Consider the following 22,896-nt stretch of genomic DNA (forward strand, 5'->3'; position numbering starts at 1 on the left):
TTTCCAACTGTGATGAGTGATTTAAATCTCTTCCCCCAGTCTCCACATTTCCATGTTTTCCTCATGGTGTCAGTATCCTCATGCCTGACCAGGATGATTGATCAATGTAAGCACCATCTGCACACAGGCTTATGGATAACTATGTTTCTTTTCACATTTATATCTTCTCCCTAAAATCCTGTGAGGCAGCTTTACAAAAGTCATTCTTGTCAGTTCAGATTGGAAATTCTGATTCTCCGGAATATTGCGTCCTTTTGTTCACAAAAAAATGTAAACTCCTGCACGGGAAGCGGTGGCATTATCTCAATATAATTGGTCTAATCATCCATTACGCAGACTATTGTCCTGGGGAAGTGTATTCAAATCCCAGCAGGCCAGATAAGTGTGAAAATTAAGTCATTAAGAATCTGTGTTTAAAAATAATGGACTCTCTGTCAATTACTCTAAAACCCCTCTGCACTCCCTGCTGTCCTTTAGGGAGGGAAAGCTGCCGCCTTTCCCCACTCTGACCCGCATCTAACTCCAAACCCACAACAATGTGGTTGGCTCTTCACTGCCCTCTGGACAATGAGGGATGGACAGTTAATACTGGCCTACCCAGAGATGACTACAAAACATACAACTTTTTAAAATGAGAAACCTCACCCTCCTTCCCAAGCTGAGATACAAATAAGCTCTGGGCCAATTCCTCTCCTTGTAACAAACTTGCACAACTATAAACGCGCCTTGGGAGCTGAACGTCATACGCAATCTAGCATTCTTCAGTTCCGGGGTGATTGATGGCATGTATGGCCTATAGAAAGAGGGGCAGCCCGGGTATCTTTTCGGGATTGGCTGGGCGTCGAACCAATCAGAGTGAACAATTTACCGGAGCCAGGCTGTTTACGGAGCATGCGTAGTATCAATGCCTGAGGTGGTGGGTTTTAAGTGTGAGATGAGATGGAGAGGGGGACCCCGGTGAGACTCCGGGAAACTGCACTTACATGGGCTTAGACTGAACGGATTTACACACAGCAATGTCAAACTAAGAGCAACGTTTGTCTCTGCTGGACTGAGATGGAAGTGCTTTGAAGCGGCTGGTTATTGAAGCCCAAAGGTCAGTGAGCCGGAGTTTATATTCTCTCTCGCTCTCTGTGTGTCCCTCTCCAGAGATACTGTCTGAATGGCTGAGGTTTTGCAGCACTTTCACTTCCTACCACAGGTGGACCAGTTAAAAAGCTGCTTTACATCAGGGAGGCGGTTGGTTGCAGAAGTCGGTTCCTCACCTCCCGTGTAGTGTTTCATTTTCATTCGGAGACCGGCTGGAGTAACAGAAGGTGAGTGGGACTGAAATGAACAAGTCAGCAAGCTTACTGTTAATAAGCTTGAGAATTCTACAAATGAATCAATCTATTTTACAAACAGTGATTGTACACATTTATTGTACAAGTGAACCTGAGTTGATGAAACGCATCAGCCTTGGTACTATCAAGGGACATTGTCTGTGTGTATCTCCGTATTCATCCATATTTGTATGTGTTTCTGCCTGTGTCGGTATGTCTTGCTGTCTGCAATAGGACACCACTGTCCCAGAAGAGTATACCTGTTAAGTCTTAGAATCCCTACAGTGTGGAAGCAGGCCATCTGGTCCGTAAAGTCTGCATTGACTCTCCAAACAGCATCTTGCCTAGACCCACATCCATACCCTATCGCACAACCCTGCATTTCCCAGTGCCAATTCACCTAACCTGCACATCTTCAGACTATGCAAGGAAACCCACACAGACACGAGGAGAATGTGCAAATTCCATACAACGTCTGTGCGTGTATCTATAAATCTGTTTTTATGCCTCTGTCCATGAGTGTGTATGTCTGTGCTCCAAGCTCTGCCTGCAATGGGACACACTTCAAATGGGTGAATGCTGGAAATGTGCTTCAAATCAGAGATTAATGTAAATCAATGATCTGCTCCTGACTGGAAGTGAGCTGTCAGGTTCAGGTTTAGGTTACCACTACATTGGTAAAGCTCAAACAGTATTTGTTAAACGTACAACACTGAGATCCAGACAATGGGAGCAGAGGTGCGAGCAGCCTATCTCTGCCTCTGCTGTAACCACACAGAATGCATCAGGGTGAATTGAAAGAAGGGTCTGGATTAGAAATTATATTTCATCAACAGTGATGACATTGGGAGTGTTGACAAAATGTTAATTTTCATTTACAATAACTACATGCAACATATGTATATTGGTCAGCAAAGGGTGTAATAAGGTTAATGCTGGCAGTGGGAGGAACTTTTTCTGAAGGAGTCTCATCTGAGACTCTATCATTTTATGATGATGTCTCCAGGACATGTCTTTTATTCCCGCTTCGATATCATTTCCCAACTTGACTACCTTCCATTCACTTGTCTGATCCAGAGGTAACTGTCAAAAACCAATATTTCACTTTGTGGACAGTTTCATATGACAATGTTTGGTTTTCTTTAATTTCAAAAGCCTCACGTCAGGCTTAATGCAATCGAACACAAACAGCCCTCTTGATTTGCGCCCAAACTACATCCCTGTACTCCCTTCACCACTGATGCACAGTTGCAGCAGTCTCTATTATCTACAAGATGCACTGCAGTGGCTCAGCAAGGCTCCTCCAACAGCACCTTCTGAATCTGCAGTCTTTACCATCCAGAAGGACTGATGCAGCAGTCACATGCGAACGCCACCACTTGCTAGATCCCCTCTAGGCCATATACCATGCTGACCTGGAAGTATGACGTGGAGGTGCTGGTGTTGGATTGGGGTGGACAAAGTCAGGAGGCAGATGATATCGAGTTATAGATCAACAGGTTTATTTGAAATCACAAGCATTCTGAACCCTGCACCTGAATATATCACTTTTTCTTATGATGTGTAATAAAGTAGCACTTCACCTGACTAAGGAGGAACACCCTGAAAGGTTATGATTTCAAATAAACCAGTTGGACTTGAACCTGGTGTTGTGAGCCTTCTGACTTTGACCTGGAAATATATCATGTTCCTTCTGTGTTGCTTGGTCAAATTCCTGGAAGTCTCCTTTGATGGCAGTGTGGATCTACCAACAGTATATGGGCTTTAGCTGGCCCCAGCCTCTCCAGAGCAGTTAGCGATGGGCAATAAATCTGGCCCTACCCGGCGCTGCCAATGACTCATAAGCAAATAAAATAGTTATCATATTTAAATTAATATGCTAATTAGCAAGAAAACTGAAAAGGGATATTTATAGATCATATGTTGAAGGAGTGTGGTTCTTTTTTTATCACCCCTCTATCATTTGCACTTTGTTATTTTCCAGTTCTGTTCTGGCCCCTGCTGGGGTCACATCAATTTGACCTGTTCTTCTCCTGAGGAGCGCCATGAGTTTATAAATTACTTGCACACAGATACATGAGCTTCAAGCAACAGATCAAATATGGGTGTAAAGACTCTCCAATCTTTTTATTCGCCTGTGTCTTAAATGTGGACAGTTCTCAATGATCCCAATCTAAGTGTACAACCCCTTCCTAATGAACCTCACTGACTTCCTGACCATTCCCTGTGGGTTGAATTCTCTCCGGATTGTTTCAGGTCAGTTTCTCTCGGGAGAACGTGTCACTGTCTTGATGATGTCACAATGCTGTCTCGTTAACCCCGGCCACATTAACCATTACATTTCTGGCTGTTTCTCAAGGAGCTGCATGTGTTTGGGACCCTCTCTGCAGTGCGGGTTCACTGTGAATTGACATGCCATTTCTTTCATATATAACATATTATAACTACACATCCACTGATAGCCTAATGTAATGGCACATATCAACATTCAGGTGCATTTATCAAAATGTGTGCCTGCCTCAACATCTTTCCATGTTGTGCTGATCTGTCAGGGAGTGACCAGATTATCAAATGTGGTTTCCTGAAACAAAATGTAAGTATTGACAAGGAAAGATATCATTCAAAACATCTCGACATTCCAAGTATTAACAGCAACCTAGGTGGATACTAGATTGCAAGGTTCTCCTGAACTACATCTGAAATCAATTTTTTCCATTCGTTTATCATCCTGAACAATATATTCATTACTTTCTATTTAAAATTGGAGGTTCCTTGATGCATACAAACTTGCAGGGTTTTTGGGATTGAACAATGACTAATATTTGTTCTAATCACAGCCAGCATGATCTCAGAGGGCTGAAGGGTCTCCCTCTCTGTTCGACCACAGTGATTCTAGGATCCAAAGAGAACAGGATCAGCTACTCAAATCTCTCCAACCAACTGAAGTCCTGAACCCCTGATGATATTCTTGTAATTCCAGTCTCAAACTTCTCAAGAACTTAGCAACTTTCATCATAGGCACAGCCCATATTTGAGCTCCTTTCTACAGAGATAGAATGGAAAAGGAGGAAAATGATGTTTCACTTATTTGAAACCAAAGTTTGACTCCACTGGGAGCACTGTCAACATTTGTCACTGCCATTTGGTCAAAGGAAATAGAGGCATTGGAAATGTGTCACACAGAATCAAAAAGGCATCATCAGAACTGAAATCCTGTAACCCTCAGGCAAGTCTGGGGAGCCTTTCTCTAGAAAAGAGAAGACTAACGGATGATATGAAGGAAGCCTTTAGAATGATGAAGGGCTTTAAAAATCCAATAGCGGTTTTATGAGAAACCTCTTTACCCTGCAACAGCTCAGAATGTGCAATTCATTCCAATAGCATGAGATGGAGGTGAACAGCGGAATATCTTTGAGAAGTTGGATGCATACGTGAGGGAGAAACGAATAGAAGGATCTGCTGAGGTAGGAGATGAAAGGGGAGGATGTGGAGCATAAATACTGATGGAGACTAATTGAGTTGATTGGGCGAGAGATTCAATGGAATAAAGACAATCATATTTACTTCTGAGCTAACTGGAGCGGGTGAGGAAAACATTATTTCCTATCCAGGACAAAATAAATTTACTTCATTGGCTTTTGGGGATCATTTCCTTGGGAATGTTCATTCCCAGGCTCAAAGAGCATCAGCCTCACTGGAAGCAAGGTGGTGAGAGTGGCCAGTCCAGCAAAAAGAAACCCTTTGACCCTCTCGCTTCTCCCACTGTCAGCATGAACAAGGCTCAGTCTTGGATGTGAGTTTCCTTCATTTTCAGATCAATTCATGGGGTATAGTATTAATGTGGAGGTCAGCACTTATTGCCCATCTCAGTTGCCCTCCTTGAGAAGATGGTGGTATCTGGGACTGTAGTCTTTGAGGTGTAGGGTCACTCACCATGTTTGTGAGAAGTTCTAGGGTTTAGACCATAAGACCATAAGACATAGGAGGGGAAGTAAGGCCATTCGGCCCATCAAGTCCACTCCACCATTTAAACTATGGCTGATGGGCATTTGAACACCACTTCCCTGCACTCTTCCCCGTAGCCTTGGTTCCTTCTGAGATCAAGAATTTGTCGATCTCTGCCTTGAAGGCATCCAGCGTCTTGGCCTCCACTGCATACTGTGACAATGAATTCCACAGGCCCACCACTCTCTGGCTGAAGAAATGTCATCTCATTTCAGTTTTAAATTTACCCCCTCTAATTTTAAGGCTGTGCCCATGGGTCCTCGTCTCCCCGCCTAACGGAAAGAACTTCCTGGCGTCCACCCCTTCTAAACCATACATTATCTTGTAAGTTTCTAATAGATCTCCCCTCAACCTTCTAAACTTTAATGAGTACAATCCCAGGATCCTTAGCCCTTCATCATACGTTAAACCTACCATTCCAGGGATCATCCGTGTGAATCTCCGCTGGACACGCTCCAGGGATAGTATGTCCTTCCTGAGGTGTGGGGCCCAATCACAATTTACAATCACTGAGAGTACAGGAACAGCTAATATGGAATATTAGATTAGATTACATATATTATATTCCCTACAGTGTGGAAACAGGCCATTCGGCCCAACAAGTCCACACCGCCCTTTGAAGCATCCCACCCAGACCCATACCTCCATAACCCACACGCCCCTGAACACTGCAGGCAATTTAGCATGGCCAGTCCACCGAGCCTACACACCTTTGGACTGTGGGAGGAAACCCACGCAGACACGGGGACAATGTGCAAACTCCACACAGACAGTCGCCCGAGGCGGGAATTGAACCCGGGTCCCTGGCGCTGTGAGGCTGCAGTGCCAACCACGAAGCCACCATGCTGCCCAACTGAGAGTAAAGGAACAGCCAATATGGAAGATGATGATATTCAAGTGCCAGTTATTTCAGTGACGCCATTAGATCCTCATGTGATGGTCATTTTGAGAATTCTGTCTGCAAATCTTCCCTTTCTCCATCCTGTTAATGAGAATGGTGTGCAGTATGGAGAAGAGGATGCAGGTGCTAACTGAACCATGTAACTGATTCACTTGTTTTTCTAGACAGTAGATGCTGTCTGTTTGAAATGCGCTGTCTAGCAGCATATATAATGCGGATTAACAGCAGATCCAATTCTTATGATCATTTGTGAACTTTCTTATACTTCAACAGACTGGATGACTGACTGAATCCTTTCCCACACTCAGAACATATGAATGGCTTCTCCCCAGTATGACCTCACTGGTGTACCTGTAGGCCAGATGAATCTCTGAACTGCTTCCCACACTTGGAGCATTTGAATGGCCTCTCCCCTGTGTGGATGCTCTGGTGTCTTACTGGGGCAGATGACTGAATTCTTTTCCACAACCTGAGCAAGTAAATGGCCTCTCTCCAGTGTGACCAATTAGAGATGGGCAATAAATGCTGCCTAGCCAGCGATGCCTTCATCCTGTGAATGAATTTTTAAAAATTCAGAGTAGGTGAATGGCCTCTCACCTGTGGCAGCACGTCGGTGTTTCCACAGAACAGATGAACCAGGGAATCCCTTCCCACACATGGAGCAGGTGAATGGCTTCTCCCCACTGTGAACACATCGGTGTTTAGTGAGGCTGGGTAACTGATTAAACTGACTGGTTCTTCCCATGCTGAGAGCAGATGAATGGTCTTTCTCCAGTATGAGATGGCTTATGTGACCTCAGGCTGGATGACGATGTGAATCCTTCCCGCACACAGGGCAGATAAAAGATCTCTCTCCAGTGTGACCTGATTGTGTGACATTAGAATGGATGAAGGCATGAATCCCCTCCTACACACAGCAGATATCGGTCTCTCTCCAGCGTGAGCTCGATTGTGTCCCTTCCCTGAGAGCAGATGAAGCTTCTTTCCCAGCGGTGAAGACTTTTATGTTAAATTTGGCTGGATTCCCCAAGTGAATTCCTTCCCACATAGAACAGCTAAACGAGTTCTCCCCCATGTGAACAGGGTTGATGTTGAATTCGACCTTTAGAGCTCTTAGCAACAGCTGCAGAACAACAAACCAGCTTGGCGAGTCAACCAACCTCAAGAGCTCTTAAAGCTTTTCGCACAGAGCATTTAAAAGGTCTCTTGTCAGTGTGAACCCACTGGTGTGACACGAGGCTGGGTGACTGAGCAAATCCCTTCCCACACATTTAGCAGGTGAACAGTCTCTCCCCAGAGTGATTACAACGATGAACTTCCAGCTGCCCTGGGTACTTGTACCCCATCACACAATCCGCACATTTCCACGGTTATTCCATGATGCTGATCTCCTGACATCTCTCCCGATTGGATGGTCTGTTGAATCCTTGTCCATAAACACAATGTGTGTACAGTTTCTCTGTTCTGTGGACTTTCATTTCCCAGAATGTTAACTGGATGATGTTGAATAATTTCTGCAGTTAGCTCACTGGAACATTCAGAATCATGTGTGTCAGTGTGCGGGTGCTGGCACTTTCCCACTCACACTGATGATTGAAATCTTTTCCCACAGACATCCCAGATAAACATATTCCCTTCTTGTACTGATGGTTGGATCTTGACATAGTGTTTGATTTGACTCTCCCATCTTCAATGTCTTTCTTTCTATTACTCTGTGAAATATTTACAAACATCATTACTGTCTGTACAGGGTAAAATCTGTAAAAAAAAATTCAATTTGAGAGATATTTTCCTCTATTGCCCCCCCCCCCCCCAAAAACATGTGATCCACACTAAAAGATGTGAAAATCAGTGCCAAAAGCAAAAGCAACATTCCTGAATAAATCAGGTTGTTGTTCCCAGTGTCTATGATTCATTGTCTACACTGAGGTACCAACTTGTGATGGGTAGTACCTATCCCAGTGGTGGAAACTACAAGGTCTCTGCCCAGAGGGAGATCGCACAAGACAGATGGTACCCTTTGCTGCCACTGTGCATTAATGGTGAAGAAAGTGAAACTTGAAGGTGACAGGCAATCAACTGTGCTGTTTTGTCTTGTATGGTGCCAAGCTTCTTGAGGGATGTTAGAGCTGCATTCATCCAGACAATTGGCATTCTCTCTCATACCTGACTTGTGTCTTGTAAGTGGTGGACAGACTTTGGGCAGTTAGGAGGGGAGTTGATCACTGTAAGATTTCTAGCCTTCACCCTGCTCCTGCAGTGACTGTATTTATATAGTTAGTCCAGTTCAGTTTCCGGTCAACCGTAACCTCCTGAATGCTGATAGGGGAGGATTCAACAATGGTCCTGCCATTGAATGTCAAAGAATCATGATGAAATTGTTCCGGGGTGAGCATTATTGAGCATTCATTGACAATTCAGCACTTATCTTGCTGTGCTGTTGTTCACTGATCTGGGGCTGGTGAGATCCCTTTACTGTGGATCTGAATACATTGCTCTGTTTCATCCCTATCCTCCCTGATCATCTCTTTGCCATGTCCTAAACCTTTCCTAATGAATGTTTTTAACCCTACAGTGATTGTTTCTTCCGATCATATCTCAATGAGGTTTCCGTGACTGCCCATCCCCTAGCTGTGTGTAGCTGATTTATTCCACTTGCACAAATGTAGCTTCCCTTGCTTCTGCAAAGCCTTACTCGCAAACAGCCCTTTCACTCTCCTGTGCTCCTGTTTGCTTCTATTCTTTGTGCTCTCTCTTTCTCCTACCTTGCTCCCTCTGTTACTGTCTACTAACTTTCTCTCTTGTTCTGTCCTCCCGTAGAGGCCAAAGTCTTGTGTAGGTCCAGACCAGGTGGCAGTTACCCTTCTCTGATGGATATCTATTAAAGAGTTTAGGTACTACAGCAATTCAGCAATTTTGTTCTCATTTTTTCGTTGTGCCATTCCTGTAAATTACCAGATTTGTTGAGATCAATTTCATAACCTAATTTTCTGTTTTTTGGGTTCTGATTTCCTTTTTTCTGTTTTAAATCAATTTCACAGGATCTTAGAAGGAGAAGATTTGCAGTTGGGAAATTCAAGCCAAAAATCAAATCAGGGTATGATGGATTTGCTCAATTGGTCACTACCTGAATATCAGCAGGTATTGAAAATGGAAGGGAAAAAAACCCATCTACATCTGGGAAAAAGAACATCTGTGTTCTCTGCATGGACGAGGCCTCAAACAATCTTCTGACTTCAAGAACCACAAGTGTTGTCACACTGAGAAGAAAATGTGGCAATGTGGGGATTGTGGCAAAGATTTCAGGTCCCCATCTGAGCTGGAAATTCACGAACACAGTCACACTGGTGCAAGGCCATTCACCTGCTCAAAGTGTGGTAAAGGATTCATGCAGCCATCTACCCTGCTGACACACCAGCGAGTTCACAGTCAGGAGCGACCTTTTCAATGTCCAGATTGTGGGAAGTGCTATAAAAGCTCCAGCAATCTGATGTCCCATCAACGTGTTCACACTGATGACAGGCCTTTTAAATGCCCAAACTGTGAGAAGTGTTTTAAAAGTTCTGGGGAGCACATGGTCCACCAACGTGTTCATACTGATGAGAGACCCTTTAAATGTTCAGATTGTGCAAAATGCTATAAAAGTTCTGGGGAGCTGATGCGTCATCAACGTGTTCACACTGATGGGAAACCTTTAAAGTGCCCGGACTGTGAAAAGTGTTATAAATGTTCCGGGGAACTAATGCGTCATCAACGTGTTCACACTAATGAGAGACCTTTCAACTGTGCAGATTGTGGGAAATGCTACAAGAGTTCTTGGGAACTGATATACCACCAACGAGTTCACACTGATGAGAGACCTTTTCAATGTACAGATTGTGGGACGTGTTATAAAAGTTCTGGGGAACTGTTGCGTCATCAACGAGTTCACACTGATGAAAGACCTTTTAACTGCCTGGACTGTGGGAAGTCCTATAAAAGTTCTGGGGGTCTTAAATACCATCAGCATGTTCACACTGGTGAAAGATCTTTTAACTGCACAGATTGTGGGAAGTGCTTTAAAACCTCTGGGGAACTGATAATTCATCAACGCATTCACACTGAGGAGAAACCATTTAGATGCTCTCACTGTGGAGCTGGATTCAGATGGTCATCTGACCTCACTGTACATCAGCGTGTTCACACTGGGGAGAGACCATTCTCCTGCACGCAGTGTGGGAAGAGATTCATTCAGTCGTCCCATCTGCTGAGACACCAGCGGGTTCACTCTGGGGAGAGGCCATTCAGCTGTACTAAGACTGGAAAGTAATTCCCTGAATCATCTGCCCTGCACACTCAACAATAAATTCACACAGAGGAGAGGCATCTTAGACTAGGCTGGAGGTCGTGCTGGAAGTGGTGTGTGAATTGGTAATATCATCTGAGTCTGAGTGGTGAAAAGAATCAAAAATAACTGAGAATGAGGTGAATGGAATAGGAGGGAAGACATAAAACGGCAAAGTAATTGGACTGAATGACCTGTTTGATTTCATGTATTAAGTATTCCAACTTAATCTTTCTTTTATAAGGTATTCAGAGGGTTTTATTTACAAACCAGAATCAACACATCAAGACCTGATAGCGTCAGTCAATTCAACAGGATCTGAACATCACCAGCCTCTGAATGTGCAAGGAGAAAAACTGTCTGTGAGAGAAGATTTTAAGCATCACGCAACTACAAAAGCACCGAGACACACACGTGAATGAGAGTGTACCAGTGACTAACCGTGGAAATAGCATTAACAATTTACTCAGCCTGAAAAATAATTACACTATTCACAACAGAGAGAGACTGTCCCTTTAATCTGCCCATGAACATCAGTTTCAGTAAATCATTGAACCTGGAAAGACTTCAGGACACGGACACAATGAAGTAACCATGGAAATGTGGGGACAGTGGGAAGGGATTCTGTTACCCATCAGAGTTGGAAAGTCGTCAGCACAGTCATGCTTGGAAAAAACTTCAGCTGCCCCGTCTATGGGGAGGGATTCACTCAGCCATTCAGCCTTGCACACATCAGCAGGTTCACACTGATGAGGGACAGTTCAACTGTTCTGACTGTGAGAAGAACATGTTCTCACGGGAGACTGAGAAAAGAGCATAAAGGATACATTGATATATCAACACAGACACATGGTGGAGGGCCCATTCACCTGCAAAATGTATGGCAAAGGATTCATTCTGTCAACCCACCTCCTGACCCACCAACTTTTTTACACTGACGTGAGACATTTTAAGTGTTCTGACGGTGAGAAGAGCTTCAAAAGTAAAAAGGATTTACTGAAACCACCAACATACTGTCACTGGGGAGGAACTGTTCATCTGCTCTGTGTCGCAAGTGTTTCACTAGTTCATCTTGTCTTCTAATACATCAGTTTGTTCACGCTGATGAGAGACCTTTTGGATGTCGTGATTGTAAGAAGAAATTTAAAAGCAGAAAGCATCTTCTTAAACACCAGTACACTGTCACTGGGAGGAGGCTGTTTGCCTACCCTGTCTGTGGGAAAGGATTCATTTGATTATCCCACCTGAGACACCATCAAGTTCAAACTGAAGAGAGGTCATTCCCCTGTGCTGACTGCAAACAGGAATTTGTTGATTCATCTGACCTTCTGATCCACCGGTGCATTCACACTGGGGAGACCATACATGTGCTGCCTATGTGGCAAAAGATGTAGTCACCTATCCCACCTCACGACACACCAACTTGTTCACACTAGTGAGAGACCTTTTAATGTTATGACTGTGAGAAGAGGTTTAAAAGTAAGCAGAATCTGCTGAAACATCAAATTCATACTGGGGAGGGTCCATTCATCTGCTCCAAGTATGGGGGAAGGATTCGCTCAATCATATAACCAGCTGAAACACCAGCAACTTCACCTGAGAGACCGGCAATTGGATTCTGCTAATATTGCTGTTGTTACATACATCCTTGTCTAGCTGCCCATTTCCAGTGGAGTTCACAGTTTGTCAGGAGTACCTCTATCTCCCATCACACTATTTTATATTACACTTTCGGTGTTTGGCCTTGTACAAGTAGAAGTGGAACAGTCTTCAGTAGGTCCTTCTGGGGCTCTGAAAGTGTAAGTGAACAGCAAAAGCATTTGAGCACTGAGAGCAGAGATTTGAGAACACTGTCTACAGGATGCACCAGGTAGGAGCAATAGGAAGCATCCAGACTACAGACTGTAATTGATCAAGTATGTGCACATGCTGGGGCAGATGGGAGTAATTATGGAGTTGATGAAATGTTCAGTCTGGTTACATGCTGCGATGCTATGAAGTCAGCAACAAGGCAAGTTTCAACATTGAATTTGTTTATTAGAAGCTAACATCAATTGTCATTAGAATCTTGTGTTTGCAGTACTGTAGATAAGAAAAACCTCAAAGTAAAAGTTTAAAAAGACACCAAGTTAGAGATCCTGGAATTTTAAGTCGGGTTTGAAAAGGTTTTGTGCCGGTAAAAGCTAAAGAAAGCTCTGGAAGCTTTTTTGTCAGTAAATAGAGAATGCTGGTGAAATAAATGACAACGGATGCAGCAGCCCTGAAGGAAGAATAAAATAAAATAAAATAACGATGAACATGCAGAACATCATGCAGTTAATTGAGGTGAAAGTTGTTCATATGAACTGTGACTGGGCACAGTGGGTGATTAATCAGACAAGAACAAGACTAAAAGAGATCCTTAAGAAAATGTCTGTGCAGTGAAGAACAACCAGAATCAGAAGATGAAGACACAAGAGAAAGAGCTTGAGGACAGAGGCTACAAAAGCTACGAGAAGTCTTTTTAGTCTCTATCTCGTTATTGACATGAGCAGTATAAGCAGCGTTCAACTGCTAATCACTGTCTGACTTTCAGTGTAGCTTGCTTGACAGCAGATAACCTTCTCCTGACTTTATCTCACCAAAACTGATAGTTACTTCATAACCCAGCTCTACTGCCAAGTCTACTCCTTCCCGAAATGGCCAATCTAGGCTGGGAGTGATTGGTGGAAGAATGCTTGAAGGAATGTTCAATGCTCAGGTAGGTGGAGGCGCGAAATCCATATTTGTGCTGCAAGTGTCCGTTCGGAAGAGTGTGACCTGTAACAGTGACCATGAATTCACTCTTTTTGCTGCTATGCCTTTCCCCATTTTTGGTTTATAAATTCAAAGTGTGGGATCATAAGATCATGATTATATATAGGAGCATAATTAGGCCATTCAGCCCTTCAAGTCTTCTCCACATTTCAGGCATGGCTGATACATTTCTCAACTCCATTCTCCTCCTCCTCCTCCCTGTAACCTTTGATCCCCTTACTAATCAAGAACCTATCTATCTCTGCCTTAAATAAAATCAATGACTGGGAGTCCACAGCTTTCTGCAGCAGAGTTCCACAGCACTTTTGTATTACATTGTCTGCTGATTACTCTTCCTTTGTTCTGTCCCTGACTTCCCCTTTTTTCCCCTCTAATCAGAGATGTTATTACACATGCCTGCAGCAGTGGACATTGAACCCAGACCTGTCGATTCAGGAGTAGGGATACTTCTAGCTCACCACAAGAGTGACCCCAACTTCCCCAAAGTTCCAGTTGCCTCGTCCTTCCCTTCATAACTTTCTGGTGCACAGTTGCTGAGAAGCGCCTGCACCAAACTCTGCCAGAGAAGAGGAGGTGGAACTGGAGGCCTGAGTGGGTGTGGGCGATCCTCCAATCAGAAGGTTCGGGCTGCAGAACTGATCAGGAATGAAATCTTCAGGACTGGTCAGAAAAGGAAAGAGTGAAAAAATTTACGAGATCGGATCATTCTCCCCAGATATAGAGAATCTCTCAAGAAATTAACGAGAGATATCAAGAAATAGTTGTGATGCAGAGTCCACAAACTTTCTTATTTTCTCATTAAGATGTAAAAATTGAGCTAAAAGCTAATTTTCAAAACCCCACAATGATTGTTAATGGTGGTTCTCAACCCTAGTATTTGGTGTGGACAGTAAGGACTGCAGATGGTGGAAGCTAAAGTCAATGAAGGCCAAAGAAGGCAAGTCTGTCATAGGCCTTCTTTTACTACCTTATCCACCTGTGCTGCCACCTTCAGTGCTCTGTGGACATGCGCACCCAGATCCCTCTGCACGTCAATACTCTTAAGGATTTGGCCATCATTGAATAATTTCCATCTGAACTTGATCTTCCAAAATGCATCACTGCACATTTGTTTTCATTAAACTCCATAAGATAATAACGGAATAGATTAGAGTTTCAGAAGGAGATGAACTGAGACTGGACTGGAGTCATTGTTACGGAAATAGGCAGTTTTACCCATGATATAGAAATATAGTTGGAATCTCATCTTAGCGTGAAATATTTCACCAAGTTTCTGAACAGTCTTTCGGCATTAAGCAGATGCCATAGAAAGAGATTCAGTCAGTGGCTAAGGACTGTGATAATGGGAACTGCAGATGCTGGAGAATCCAAGATAATAAAATGTGAGGCTGGATGAACAGAGCAGACCCAGCATTGTAGATGGCGGAAGTGTCAGAGGTTGATGTGTTGTATCCGGAGGTTGGTGGGGTGGTGTGTGAGAACGAGCGGGACCCTCTTTGGGCGGGGGCGGGGTGTGAGGGATGTGTTGCGGGAAATACAGGGGACGCGGTCAAGGGCGTTCTCGACCACTGTGGGGGGAAAGTTGCGCTTCTTGAAGAACTTGGACATCTGGGATATGCGGGAGTGGAATGTCTCATCGTGGGAGCAGATGCGGCGGAGGCGGAGGAATTGGAAATAGGGGGATGGTGGGTGGTAGGAGGTGTATTCTAGGTAGCTGTGGGAGTCGGTGGGCTTGAAATGGACATCAGTTACAAGCTGGTTGCCTGAGATGGAGACTGAGAGGTCCACGAAGGTGAGAGATGTGCTGGAGATGGCCGAGGTGAATTGAAGGTTGGGGTGGAAGGTGTTGGCGAAGTGGATGAACTGTTCGAGCTCCTATGGGGAGCAAGAGGCGGCGCCGATACAGTCATCAATGTAATGGAGGAAGAGGTGGGGTTTGGGGCCTGTGTAGGTGCGGAAGAGGGACTGTTCCACATAACCTACAAAGAAGCAGGCAGAGCGTAGCTGTGGGAGTCGGTGGGCTTGAAATGGACATCAGTTACAAGCTGGTTGCCTGAGATGGAGACTGAGAGATCCAGGAAGGTGGGGGGTGTGCTGGAGATGGACTGAGAGGTCCAGGAAGGTGAGGGATCTGCTGGAGATGGACCGAGAGGTCCAGGAAGGTGAGGCGTTCCACTCCTGCACATCCCAGATGTCCAAGTTCTTCAAGGACCACAACTTTCCCCCGACAGTGGTCGAGAACGCCCTTGACCGCGTTTCCCGCATTTCCCGCAACACATCCCTCACACCCCGTCCCCGCCACAACTGCCCCAAGAGGATCCCCCTCGTTCTCACACACCACCCCACCAACCTCCAGATACAACGCATCATCCTCCGACACTTCCGCCATCTCCAATCCGACCCCACCACCCAAGGCATTTTTCCATCCCCACCCTTGTCTGTTTTCTGAAGAGACCACTCACTCCATGACCCCCTTGTTCACTCCACACTGCCCTCCAACCCCACCACACCCGGCACCTTCCCCTGCAACCGCAGGAAATGCTACACTTGCCCCCACACCTCCTCCCTCACCCCTATTGCAGGCCCCAAGATGACTTTCCACATTAAGCAGAGGTTCACCTGCACATCTGCCAATGTGGTATACTGTATCCATTGTAGCCGGTGTGGCTTCCTCTACATTGGGGAAACCAAGCGGAGGCTTGGGGACTGCTTTGCAGAACACCTCTGCTCGGTTTGCAATAAACAACTGCACCTCCCAGTCGCGAACCATTTCCACTCCCCCTCCCATTCTTTAGAAGACATGTCCATCATGGGCCTCCAGTGTCACAATGATGCCACCCGAAGGTTGCAGGAACAGCAACTCATATTCCGCTTGGGAACCCTGCAGCCCAATGGTATCAATGTGGACTTTACCAGCTTCAAAATCTACCCTTCCCCAACCACATCCCAAAACCAGCCCAGTTTCCACCCCCCACTGCACCACACAACCAGCCCAGCTCTTCCCCTCTACCCACTGCATCCTAAAACCAGTCCAACCTGTCTCTGCCTCCCTAATCTGTTCTTCCTCTCACCCATCCCTTCCTCCCACCTCAAGCCGCACCTCCATTTCCTACCTACTAACCTCATCCCACCTCCTTGAACTGTCCGTCTTCCCTGGACTGACCTATCCCCTCCCTACCTCCCCACCTATACTGTCCTCTCCACCTATCTTCTTTTCTCTCCATCTTCGGTCCGCCTCCCCCTCTCTCCCTATTTATTCCAGAACCCTCACCCCATCCCCCTCTCTGATGAAGGGTCTAGGCCCGAAACGTCAGCTTTTGTGCTCCTGAGTGGCTAAGGACTGGACTTGGTAACAGGGACTGAAGGCTTTCATCCTCCTAATGTTCGGTCAAAGGAAGTCTCTATTTCTCCAGAGCTGTATATCAAACTGGTAAGGATGGTGTGTCTTGGAGCATAACTTGGTGGTGAAGATTTTCACATAGATCTACCACCCTGATCCTTTGAGCTGGTGGAGATTGAGTATGTGTGTGATTGTGCCACACTTCTGGACAAGCTGCAGACATACAAAGTCCCTCGTCCTTGCCCTCTGCCTCTCCTACTTCCTCCCCACGTCTGTTTCTTTTCTCTCTAACTCTGCTCCGTGCAGGTCTTATGAAGGCCCACAACAAGTCACCGGTTTCTTCACTGATTGACATTAGTTTTACTCCTAGTTGAGCTTTTATAACAATCCAGCAGCTTTCATGGTAATTCTTCAAGTGCTATCCCTGCAAATTGCCAGATTCACTCAGTACAATTTTACAACCTGCCTTAATGCTTTTGTGGCTTCTTTCTGACTCCGTACTTCTGTTTCAAATTAATTTCACAGGGTATTGAGATGTTATTGGGATAACATCCCATTGATTTATATACTTCTATACATTAAAGCCTTTTACCTGCCTACACATAGGTATGCAGGCACTGCCTTCAAGCTTCCTGCCCAGCTAGGAATTCGGTGTAAGACTTTGTAACTCCTTATCTTCCTGCACATCGGGATGCGGACGCTACCTTAAGCTTCCTGACTGAACAGAATCAGAGTTAAACTGTCTCAAATAAGGTTAAGTGAGGAACATTTGTAAAGGTGTGAGACTTCTGAAGTATGTAACTTCTGTCTCTGAGAAAGGGACCAGGGCACTGACGTTGTTCCAGCCAGGCACATTGGCAGCTTGAAATTACAATCTGTCTCATTAGGAACTTGAAATCGCCTCCTGCCATTAGCAGTCACTTCACGAACGATCGATCCTATATCCTGGTCTTTTATGTCCTTGATGTAATAATTGTTTTGTATCCTGTCTTTGTCTGTTGTAATATTTGTTTCATGTATCATGTCATTGTGAGATGTGAAATTGTTTAATCTATTATGTACTTAGTAAAGTATAAAAAGCAGGGACTGTCCGCTGCTCGAGGAGAGTTACTCACGAGGCGCTGCACTCTGTGCTGGGTTGCGTACGGTGATTCTCCACAGGTCGTTCTTGCTTGGTAATAAAAGATTTGTGTTTTTCTAAACAGGTCAGTGTCTTGTTATTGCATCAAGTCAGTGAGGGTCTCTGAAAACGAACCTGACATTGGGGTATGAGAAAAGGAGGATTTGAATTCACGAAACTGAAAGCAACCATCACATCATGACCTAATGAAGTCTCCCAAATTTATCATACCCAGAATATCAACACATTTTAAGCACGGTAAGAGGAAGCACTGTGCACAAATACTGGAGTTGTGTGTGCAAAAAAGGCCTCGGACAATCAACTGGTCTCGAGAACCACAAATGTAGTCACACAGGGGAGAAACCATGGAAATGCATGGATTGTGGCAAAGGATTCAGTCACTGCTCTGCGCTGAAAATTCAGTGACATGTTCATACTGGGGAGGAGCCATTCATCTTCTCTGACTCTGGAAGTGGATTCACTGAGACGTATGACTTCAAGGAATATCAGTAGGTTCACACTGATTAGAGACCTTTTAAATGCCTAAACTGGAAGAAATGCTTTAAAAGTTCTAGCTATTGCAATCCCATCAATGTGTTCACGCTGGAGAGAGACATCTTGTTCAAGAGTCTGTGAATTGCCTTAAATCTTCCAGGGAGCTGATCGTCCATCAGCGTGTTCAAACTGATTAAAGACCATTCAGGTGCTCTCACTGTGGAAACAGGTTCAAGGAAAACCTCCCAACTCATTACACACCAACATCTTCGAACTGAAGAGAGGCCATTCACCTGCTTTGAATGTGGGCAGGTATTTATTTGGTTCTCCACCTTGTTGCCACACCAGTGAGTTCATTCTGGGGCAAGGCCATTCACCTGCACTGAATGAGGAAGTATTTCAGAGTGAATCGTTTCTCATGGCACACCTGTTGAAACAGCAGCAGTTCCACTGGTGATTTCAGAGCTTTAAACACCCAGCCCAGCTTTAGGTGCTAATGCAATGCAATGATTGATTTTAATGCAATCAAAAATTTGTCTGTTGAATTCCTGTGCCAAATTCTTCCCTTTGAATATATCCAGGAAACTAGATATGTGTGGAATGTATCATACAGCAATAATGACTGACTTCAATTCCCATATAAACTGGGTGAACCTAGCCAGCATGCGTGCTGTTGAGGGTGGAATTCAGAGTTTGGACTGAACATTTCTGAAACTTGAAGGACCACGTAGGAATCAGCTTGGTTTAGCTTTAATATGCTGTAAAGAGAAAGGTTAATTAATAACCTTGCTGTTAAGGAGCCTATGTTGAATAGTGACATCAGTACTACAGACTTTTTAATCAAGTTCTAACATGATAGAATAGCAATATGGTTGCCCAAACATCCCAACGAGAACATATATTCAAGAAAGCACCTCACCATCACCTCCCGCGTAGTTAGGGTTGGGCAATAACACAGCAACACCCATATCCCATGAGCAGGCAACAAAAAAAAATGACAGTAGTAAAAGTACTGAGCTTGAGTATTTGCAAAGGATGGTTTAAATTGCTGTTTGTGTTCAGGTCTTTCAAAATTATCACATTCATACAGAGCCTTTTTTTGAAAAATTATGCACAATAAGCTTGTGTTGTTTTATTACAAGAACGCTAGCAACCTCATCTGAATATGTTCAATAATTATCCATCATCCCAACTTAATTGCAAAAATTAAACTTGTGATCTAAATTTCATTCAGAAACCATTGTGCAGTATTACCAGCAAATGGGATCATAACATTTGGAAAATGAGCAGTGATCTAGTTGAAATTAACAAGGATCTTACATGGTAGATGTAGATTGATTTCTACCCTGGCTGTTAATTTCAACAGGGACTTTGTCTCAGAATAAGGGGTAAGGCCATTTAAAGAAAATAGACAGATTGTCAGCATTTTCAGAGACAGAGCAATCGGCCAAGTGGCCACGTTCTGTGCTCTTAAGATTCAATTAAACGGGTTTATGATGAATCAAAGTTTAATTATTTATACAGCTTCTGTTTCATTTATAATCAGTTGTCTCTTTTTTCAATAAATGGGGAATAATTTCACCAATAATTACCACTGATATGTAAAATAAAGATCACAATTAAAAATGAGAGCTGTATTACATCAATAATCAGGACCCTGTTACATTAAAGTTATTTACTGATTGTAAAAGACGAATAAACTATATGCTGTTGCATTAATCAAGGCAGTAATAATCTGTTATTCAATAATGGCATTTATTTTGAGAGAACTTGAATATAAAAACAAGGATGTACGACTGAGGCTTTATAAGACCATAAGAAGGGCTCTGGTCAGGCCACATTTGGAGTATTGTGTGCAGTTTTGGCTCCCACATCTTAGGAAGGATATACTGGCCCTTGAGGGGGTTCAAAGGAGGTTTATGAGAATGGTCCCAGGAATAGAAAGCTTAACCTATGAGGAATGTTTGAGGACTCTGGGACTATATTCGTTGGAGTTTAGAAGGATGAGGGGGAAATCCAATTGAAACTTACGGAATACTGAATGGCCTGGACAGAGTGGATATTGGGAAGATGCTTCCATTGGTAGGAGAGACGAGGACTCAAGGGGACAGTCATAGAGTAGAGTAAAGGGAAGACCTTTCAGCATGGAGATAAAGGAGAAACTTCTAGAGAGTAGTGAATCTATGGAATTCACTGCCACAGACTGCTGTGGAGGCCAGTTCATTGACTACATATAAGACTGAGATAGATAGGTTCTTGATTATCAAGGGGATCAAAGGATACGTGGAAAAAGCAGGATTAAGGGTTGAGGAACTTATCAGCCCATTGAATGGCTGAGCAGATCCGGATGGGCCGAATGGCCTAATTCCTGCTCCTATGTCTTATTAACACACAACCTGCCTCCCTTCCCTCATTGATCAGTAAATGTCAGTCCCCCACCCCACCAAAAAAAGAATTGTTTTTGGGTGACACAGATTCTGAGGCATTAAAAGGGGGTTACATTGGGAAATTCGGAGAAGCAGTGATTCATTACAATCCCTTCTTAGACTTTAAATGCACTGATTGTATTTCATTATTCACTGTCACAATGTTCTGTCTCCCTGAGAGATGTTATTCATGGTTATTAGGCATCCCTGTGGTTAATTGATTTGGTGTTAGTATCTGTTTCACTCCATACATCACCCTTACAAATAGCTTGTAAAAAGTGCTGATCAAACCAAAGAGCTTTCAACTGAGTCAGTGGTTGTGATCAAAAAGCTGCATTGGGCAGTTCACATCATCCACACATCTGACACTAGGCTTCTAAAACATACTCCCTCCTTACTTAAGTATGGAATGCTAATTCATCCAATCATCTCCATGCCTTTATCCCAAATTTCCTTCCCTGAAGATGCTTCTCGATTTCACTGTCACAGTCACCTATTCCAGGTATCAATCTAGTAAACCACCTCTGAACCACTCCAATAAATTTATACATTTCCTGAAAAAATTTGATGAAACAGTTCAGTGTCTTTGAGATGTGGTTTCACTTATACCCTGCACAAATGAAGTGTATCCTTGCATTGATGATCAAATTTTGTCACAAAAAGAATGGCAGCCCATTAGCTTTCTGATTATATACTGCATGTGTAACCAACTCTCTTTGGCTTGAGCTTGAAATTTCACTGCATCTTTGAATTCTTCAGTCATTCTCCATTTAAGTTATACTTGGACCTTATTTGTTTTTCCTGCCAAAGTGAATGATTTTATATTTTCCACATTATACTGCATCTGCAAGATATTTTGTCTGTTCACCAAATCTATTTCACACAGTAGACTCTTTATGACTTCATCATAACATAAATAGAAAACAATCTTTAGCTACCATGCCATCAATCCCCTCCTTTAAGTGATTTATGTAAATTCTGAAAGGTTAGGGATTGGGTAAGAAATGCTGCCGAGTCAGTGACGCCCTCATCCTGTGAAAGAATTTTAAAAAACACGCAGTAAAAGGCTGATGATAATTAGGTGCAAGTGAACAGAGGGAACTCTGTTCAATCTTGCTATGCTATCCATCTGAAATTGATGATGTGGAAATACTTCCTATTGAATGTGCTGTTAAACAATGGAAGAAAGCAACCCTCCCATCTGTCCAGAACACACAAGTTCTGACTCCAAACACGCTGCCTCATTCACTGATTGAGGGGTGGGGCAACCCCTCCAACCATTCTCTCCAATAGGTCCAGGAACTCCCCACCTACACCCTCCACCTCCTCCGAGACTTTCAATTCCCTGGCCCTCAACACCTCATTTTCACCATGGACATACAATCCCTGTACACTTGTATCCCCTGCACAGATGGCCAAAAGCCCTGCATTTCTTCTTCTCCCACAGGCACAACCAGTCCCCCTCCATCGACACCCTCATCCACTTAACCGACTCATCTTTACCCGAAACAACTTCTCCTTTAACTCCTTCCACTTCCTATAGACAAAGGGGTGACCATGAGAACCTGCATGGACCCAAGCTATGCCTACCTCTTCGTAGGATAAATAGAACAGTCCCTCTTCCCCTGCTGCACTGGCACTATCCCCTACCTCTTCCTCCACAACATTGATGGCTGTATCGGCAACTGCGTCATGCTCCCACGACGAGATTGAACAATTAATCAACTTTACTAATACCCTTCACCTCAATCTCAGGTTCACCTGGACCATCTCTGATGCCTCTCTCTCTCTCCTTCCTGGACCTCTGTCTCCATCTTTGGTGACCACCTTGAAACCAACAACTATTTCAAGCTCACTGACTCCGACAGCTACCGAGATTACACCTCCTCCTACCCACCTTCCTGCAAGTACGCCACCCCCTACTCCTAACTCCTCTGCCTCTGCCATGTCTGCTCCCAAGATGGGGTGTTCCATTCGCAAACATCCAGATGTCCTCTTATTTCAAGGACCGCAACATATCCCTTCGTGGTTGAAAATGGTCTTGCCTACGTTTCTTGCATTCTGCACATCTGCCCTCACATTCCTTCCCCTCCCCCAAATAAGAACAAAGACAGAATCCCCTTGTCTTCACATATCACCTCACTAACTTCTGTATCCAATGTATCAT

At 44.1% G+C, this 22,896-nt stretch overlaps 1 protein-coding gene across 7 annotated transcripts in view; it reads left to right on the forward strand.

Annotated features, from left to right (window-relative positions):
* The first annotated feature begins 899 nt into the window (after positions 1–899).
* The window catches only part of LOC132210176 (zinc finger protein 418-like), a 38,023-nt gene continuing 16,026 nt past the window's right edge, over positions 900–22,896 (forward strand). For 2 of the 7 annotated variants that reach the window (XM_059649598.1, XM_059649599.1), the window contains exons 1-3: positions 1,106–1,316; positions 9,270–13,292; positions 17,894–18,615. In XM_059649598.1, the coding sequence (XP_059505581.1) occupies positions 9,500–10,537 (1,038 nt within the window). In that variant the 5' untranslated portion in view covers positions 1,106–1,316; positions 9,270–9,499 and the 3' untranslated portion in view covers positions 10,538–13,292; positions 17,894–18,615. The other 5 variants (XM_059649600.1, XM_059649602.1, XM_059649601.1 and 2 more) reach the window with 5 other exon arrangements.

The sequence above is a fragment of the Stegostoma tigrinum genome, chromosome 11 (assembly GCF_030684315.1).
Source record: "Stegostoma tigrinum isolate sSteTig4 chromosome 11, sSteTig4.hap1, whole genome shotgun sequence".
Classification (NCBI taxonomy): domain Eukaryota; kingdom Metazoa; phylum Chordata; class Chondrichthyes; order Orectolobiformes; family Stegostomatidae; genus Stegostoma; species Stegostoma tigrinum.